The sequence below is a fragment of the Rhipicephalus sanguineus genome, chromosome 5, assembly GCF_013339695.2.
Source record: "Rhipicephalus sanguineus isolate Rsan-2018 chromosome 5, BIME_Rsan_1.4, whole genome shotgun sequence".
Taxonomy (NCBI): domain Eukaryota; kingdom Metazoa; phylum Arthropoda; class Arachnida; order Ixodida; family Ixodidae; genus Rhipicephalus; species Rhipicephalus sanguineus.
The window spans coordinates 125,139,447-125,145,446 of NC_051180.1; the positions used below are offsets into that span (position 1 = coordinate 125,139,447).

The 6,000-nt window shown below is 53.2% G+C and overlaps 1 protein-coding gene across 1 annotated transcript in view; it reads left to right on the forward strand.

Moving 5' to 3' along the window:
• LOC119394951 (atrial natriuretic peptide receptor 1-like) overlaps nt 1-5,774 on the forward strand; it is a 117,933-nt gene extending 112,159 nt beyond the window's left edge. The window contains exon 7 of the mRNA XM_037662246.2: nt 5,399-5,774. Coding sequence (XP_037518174.2) covers nt 5,399-5,515 — 117 coding nt within the window. The 3' untranslated portion in view covers nt 5,516-5,774. The remainder of the gene's footprint in view (nt 1-5,398) is intronic.
• Nucleotides 5,775-6,000: the final 226 nt, after the last annotated feature.

Sequence of the window (6,000 nt, forward strand, 5' to 3'; positions counted from 1 at the left end):
CACCTGTCCGAAACACTGAGTAGTGGCGACCTTTGTACCGTGTCCGCCGAACTCAGACAAACCGGCATACCAGCGGTTTTGTCTGCCCATTGTACCCCTCCGGACTACGCCGTTACCCTTTCGCCACTGTGGGGAACAGCCTTTGTCGCTAATCCGGTGTACGCGTCACCTCGCTACGCACCTGCCCCGACTAGGCCGTGAAAAGGATGAGACCAGGTGAAGACTCCGACGTCTGAATTTCACTGAAATTCTTTTATTCGCGACGTGCTTCACACCTAATCTCGGTTTCCGCAGGAGTCTCAACTTGAGACTTTTTCTAGCGGGCATTTTCGGAATCCCCTGCCTGACCTTTCTCTTGGTGGGCCTCTTCGTGATCTGAGGCATTGCCTTTAGCTTGGCGTCTCGAGAGATGACGTCATCGCGCTTGGCCCCTTTAGTGTGCCTGACGCCAAATCTCCGCAGCTGTCTCAACTTACATCTTTTCTTAGCGGGCCTTTTCGATTTCTTAGGCCCAACCTGGAGCCGGGCGTCTCGAGAGATGACGTCATCGCGCCTAGCCACTTTAGTGCGCTTAACGCCACTCGTCGCTCTCGCGTTCGCCTTCACGCGTTTTCGCCAACGCCTTTTCCTGTCCGAACGGCTCGCAACGCTCGCAGCATTGGCCCTCGTACACGCAAGTACGCTGCATTCGATATGCTTTGCCAAAGCTTGAGACTGCTCAACCAGCTGATCCTCGGGATCGTTTATCGGTGTCTGCCCTTCTGGCAGAACGATAGTTCCGACGGTTTCTAACCTCGCCGACTCGCCTTGAGATGCCTCAATTCGTGGCGGTGTACTAATGTCACGAGTACAACCTTTTCTTTGGCCTTCGAAGTCGGCCTTCTCATCACTATGACGCACTTCGGCGTCCTGCGCCTCGCGAGGAGCTTCAGCCTCCAGCACGTCGCGACGTTTCTCAACCTCTTGGTCTTCGCGGCGCGCCTCGGCCTGTAGCGCCGCGCGATGGGCCTCAATCTCTGGTGCCTTGCGGCTCGCGTTATCCTCAAACGCTTTAAGAACCGCCTCTTTCTCCTTCGCCTTGCGAGTTGCCTTGTCCTCTAGCGCCTTGCGACACGCCTCGGTGTCCTCAAGCGCCTCACGACGGGCTTCGGCCTCTAGTGCCTCGCGACGGGTTTCAGCTTCTAGCGCCATGCGACGCGCGTCATCCTCACGCTTCCCGCGGAGCGCCTCAGCCTCTCGCGCCAGGCGAAGCGCATCTCGTTGTCGCGCCTCTTTCGCTTTTCGAAGCGCCTCGTCTGCTTTCGCCCTTCGAAGTGCCTCAGCCTCTCGCTCTTGGCGACGCTTCTCGACCTCTTGGTCTCTGCGGCGCGCCTCGTCCTGTTGCGCTTTTCGACGCGCTTCGTCCTCTCGCGACGGGCCTCGGCTTCAAGTGTTTTACGGCGCGCGTCATCCTCGAGCGCATCACGAAGTGCTTTCTCCTCTATCGCCCTGCGGCGCGCCTCAGCCTATAGCACCTTACGACGCGCTTCAGCGCTGTCTTTACTGTCTCGACTTTCGCAGATAGCAGGACCTGGAGCTGCGAAGTGGCGCAACAAGGTTTCTTTTGCCTTATCAAAGTCTTGCGCTTCCTCAGCGGATAAGCGCTCCAAAACGCATGCAGTTTGGCGCGGCAGCAACGTGACAAGCTTCTCAAACCAAAGGTTTCGGCTAACGCCAACCTCCTCGCAGACAGTCTTAAAGCCAGCGAGAAAAGTCTCAATGTTCAAGCCTGACTTGAAGACGGGGAGACAGTATCGTGCTCGCTGCCACTTAATCGCCTCAATTTCATCATGAAGCTCCTTCATCCTAAGAGCATGTACTCGCTCTTCGCGATCCCTCTGAGCCTGCCTCTCTTCGCGCCTTTCGCATTCCTCTGCCTCCCGCTTTTTGCGCCTTTCGCGTTCCTCCGCTTCCTGCCTTTCGCGCCTTTCGAGTTCCTCTTCCTTGCGTTTTTCGCGCATTTCGCGTTCCTCCGCCTTCCGTTTTTTCTCGCAAATCTCCTCCCAAGTCTCGTCAGCCTCCCCGGCGGTCACGTTCTCTGCCCGCATCACCTCGAGAATCGCTTGCTTTGTTTTTGCGGACCCGGCGGAAATGCCTAAGTCCTCACAAATTTCAAGGAGGTCCTGCGCTAGGTACTTCTCCATCGCGATCTCGTCCCTCGTGATGCCTTTCTACAAACTTTACTCTTACTTTAAAACTAATATCGTGGTTCAAAGTGAGTAAAATGAATCAAACAAAAATACAAAACTGTCTCCCAACATCTGCCTGTCCTAGAGAGGTCTGGCGAAATGACCAGTAAACGTTGGGCACTCACCCAACCAAAGCAGCTGACTCCGGTCGAACTCGTGGCTGCCGTCGAGCGGTGTCTTGAGCGTCCTCACTCCTCGGGCCTGCAGGGATCCGATCCGGCTTGCCAACCGTAGGGATCAGAGTAGCATATCCCGTGCAGCCAAACGTTGAGGTAGCGAATCCCAGCTTGTCCAGCGATGAGATGAAGGTAGCGTATCCCAGCGAAGTCAAACGTTGAGATGAGGGTAGCGTATCCCAGCGTGTCGAACGATGAGATGAAGGTAGCGTATACCAGCGCTGCCAACCACTGTTAGGAATGGGGGTTGCGTGTCGAGGAAAGCCGGGAGGCTGGCGAGCCGGTGTAGCCGAAGATCGGACTTATCGCTGAGGAGCAGAGCAGGGAGGCAAAACGCTTACAAAACAGTAACAACGTTTATAGCAGGTTATATATCAGGACAGAGCCTGCCAGCACGACCAAGTCGGCTGGGGCGTCTCTTCTAACAACGGACCAGGCCGGTCTTAAATAAGCTCCCAGTCCATTGTGATGTGACCCTCCTTTAGGCCGCTGGTGTTGACACTACTTTTAGGATGTTAACGTCCCTTTAGGTAGCAGGTGTTGACGCTCTTTAGGATGTTGACGCTCCTTTTAGGATGTTGAGCAGCCTTTCCATAGCTGGGTCGCTTGGAAGAACGACTGGCGTCAGTTCACGGGGCCGGCTGGGCGAAGACGCCGTTTTCCCGGATTGCAGACAAAGTATGCAGGGGTTAATCCCTGCTTCCAGGCAGCAGGTGCTGGCTTTTCTTTTTGGACGCAGGGCAGACGCTGACCGCGATGCCGTGAACTTCCAACGAAGTGCACGTGTTTATTCGTTTCCCCGTTCGGTCAGGTGCTCTGGCACAACAACCCTTAGCATAGCGTGATGCACGTTCGCTTTACATGTGTTGTTTCTGTTCAACAATGGAAGCTGAAACCACGGGAATCTTAACTGGGCGTTGTAAGCGAGGGTTTGCCACTTTGCGTTGGTGTGAAAACAAGGTAAGAGAAACAGGGCCATGAACGACGGCGACGTCGCCTGTGGACGATAACGCAGGCAGTCTATGAGGTTAACCTTAAGCAACCGCAACTGAAGCGTCGTGGTATCCAAGAAATGCGTGCATTGATCTGTAGTTGGACTTCGGTGTGTTGCAAGTTCGGTGTGTTGCATGGATTTTCTAGGTGAAAGGGCTGGGGATGGCCAAAGATCGCCCAAATGTGCAGACACGTGTTCGATAAAAAAGGAAAGATGCTGCGTCACTGCGAAGCACGTGAAGCTTATGAGTACTGAACTCATGACCGCAATTAGTGAGATGTGCTGTGAACGTAAAGTATACGTTGTAAGGGAATGACATTCTAAAAAACATGGCTGATCCCTCCGTCATAGGAATCGGTATAACACGAAAGTTAAACGTGTCTTCACAGAAGTAGTGCTCATTGTGTAGTGATATATGAGATCTTGTACAATGTCTATTCGTGTTTGGCAGCTATAGCACCGTTTGACGTGGATGCACTCATGTTGACAGCATGTCTCTATCGCGACGACTAACGCCCATGATCATTATTAAACCGTTGTGGTAGCTGACGGTGTGAACATATATTTGGACACAGCGAATCGTGAATCCCGCGTAAGGATGATATCAACAAGCTCATCATCAACACTGGTACCGGGTATGCGCTTCTTCAAAGCATCGTCAATTAAGGAGAGAAACGGCACGGTGTGCGCTTTCTAGTAATGGGTAGCCGACGCCTTTGCTCATGCATGCATAACACACACTGCGCTTCAGCAACACGGGAGGTAGAGGTTCGTAGCCTGAGCCGCAAACGCGTGCGTCCCGCTGGCCTCTGTCTCGCAGGCGCGGCTCTCGCTCCGCCAAGGCACGACATTCGCCCGTCGAAATCGCGTCCTTTCTGCAACGCATATTGCAGCAGTTTTGTTAGTCGGTGCTCTCGCAATTGAAGCAGTCGGCCGCGGAGAAATCCCGTTGGTGTACGTGGAAGCTGCACTACTCCGATGAGCCGACGCACGCTAACACGAAGCCAAAGGCAAAGACAGCGCCTCCTGGCAAAGAACGTAACTGCGTCAAGGGTGCCTCGGCGACGCCAGCGCGGCCGGTCTACCTCTCTGGTATCGAGACGCTTTCACCATTACCTCCGATATCGCGTGCAATCTCGGAGGAAGCGCTAGTAAGTGTCGATCGTGAAGCATTACTTCTTTTCACACCTCACAGACGGCGGCACCGTCCCGCTCCGCCCGCCGCGAAAGAGAATGTGTGAAAGATATAAGGCGCGTTCGCGCCGTGTCTAGCATCTCCCGAGTTAGCTTACTCGATAGGGCGTCGGGCGCTTGCCGTCGCGGCCGCAACGTCGTGGTTTCGATTCCCAGCGGGGTATCTTTTTCTTGGTTTTTTTCTTTCTCACCCATTGGCGTCCTTTTTATCAACGTCATATCCGTGACGGATGTACTTGGTGGACCCCGGCATAAAACACTTTCGTGTTAAAAAGTGTAAGAACCACTAGCGCTACTGCCTCACCAGTATCTTTGGATGCAAATACCTGTAAGCACCTACTCCGCTGAACGCCATGTCGCAGCGGCAACCACTGTTAGGAGAATTGTGCAGTGAACTTGTTAGGCTAATGACGTGTAAAACATCTAGTTGACAGTCTTGCCGAGATCTCGCTTGTATGCCTTCAGAAAGCTGCCGGTTGCTGATTCCGAGGAGAGACGGCCAACTCATGTAGTTCACCTTAATATGCGGATGATCATATAGAGATGTGCTTGCGAGAATTTCGCTCAATTTTACAAACATTAGATTGATTTACTCCTTAAACGTGACTGACATATTGAAGCCGATGGCACGTGACACTGTTATCCCTGATCGCAGCTAAGGGACGTGCTTCTTGTATACAGTGAAGAGTATGTACACGATGCACATCTTTCAGGCGCCACTGTTCTAGCTCACCGTTCAACTTACCGTGCTTTGAATGTGTACTTAGTTGTAGTGCTGTAAAGAACCCCAACACTGCGGCACGCAGGGCAAGGGAATGGTGACGACGTACTTCCTACTGGGCGAAGACCCGCCACCTACACGGACACTGAACCAAGGACCAAAGACCAGGTGCGGCCAGGCCGGACAGCGGCAAGGTTCCTGAGAAACAACACCAATGGTGGTCACCTTGCAGCACGGTGAAGTGCTTGCAAACGAGAACTGGACACACGAGATTCTCTTTGTTCATCTCCAACTCTCGAAGATTCTTCCGGACTTCCTGCGCAGTGCTTCACATTTTTCCCCCCTTCCGCACTTTTTCTTCCTGATCCGTGTCCGCGCAACGTTTTTTCGCGTTAGCAACGGCATCAGCACATCCACACCATGTCGATATAGTGAAGAACAATCCCAATATGCGTGACCTGTGGCTTCTGGCCATAAAGCTGAGACCAAGGCCGTGATATAAGAGGGAAAAAAGAAAGAAATATTGTCTCTTACGTTCTGTCTGGTGTCCTATTTACTGTAATTTGAATGAACCTGTGGAAGATGTTAGTCGTTTGCATAGGCGTGCGCACAGGGGGATGGGGGGCAGGGGGTTGCCCCCCCCCCCTAATCACCTAAGGGGGGCGCAAAGTCGGCCTCATATTTTTA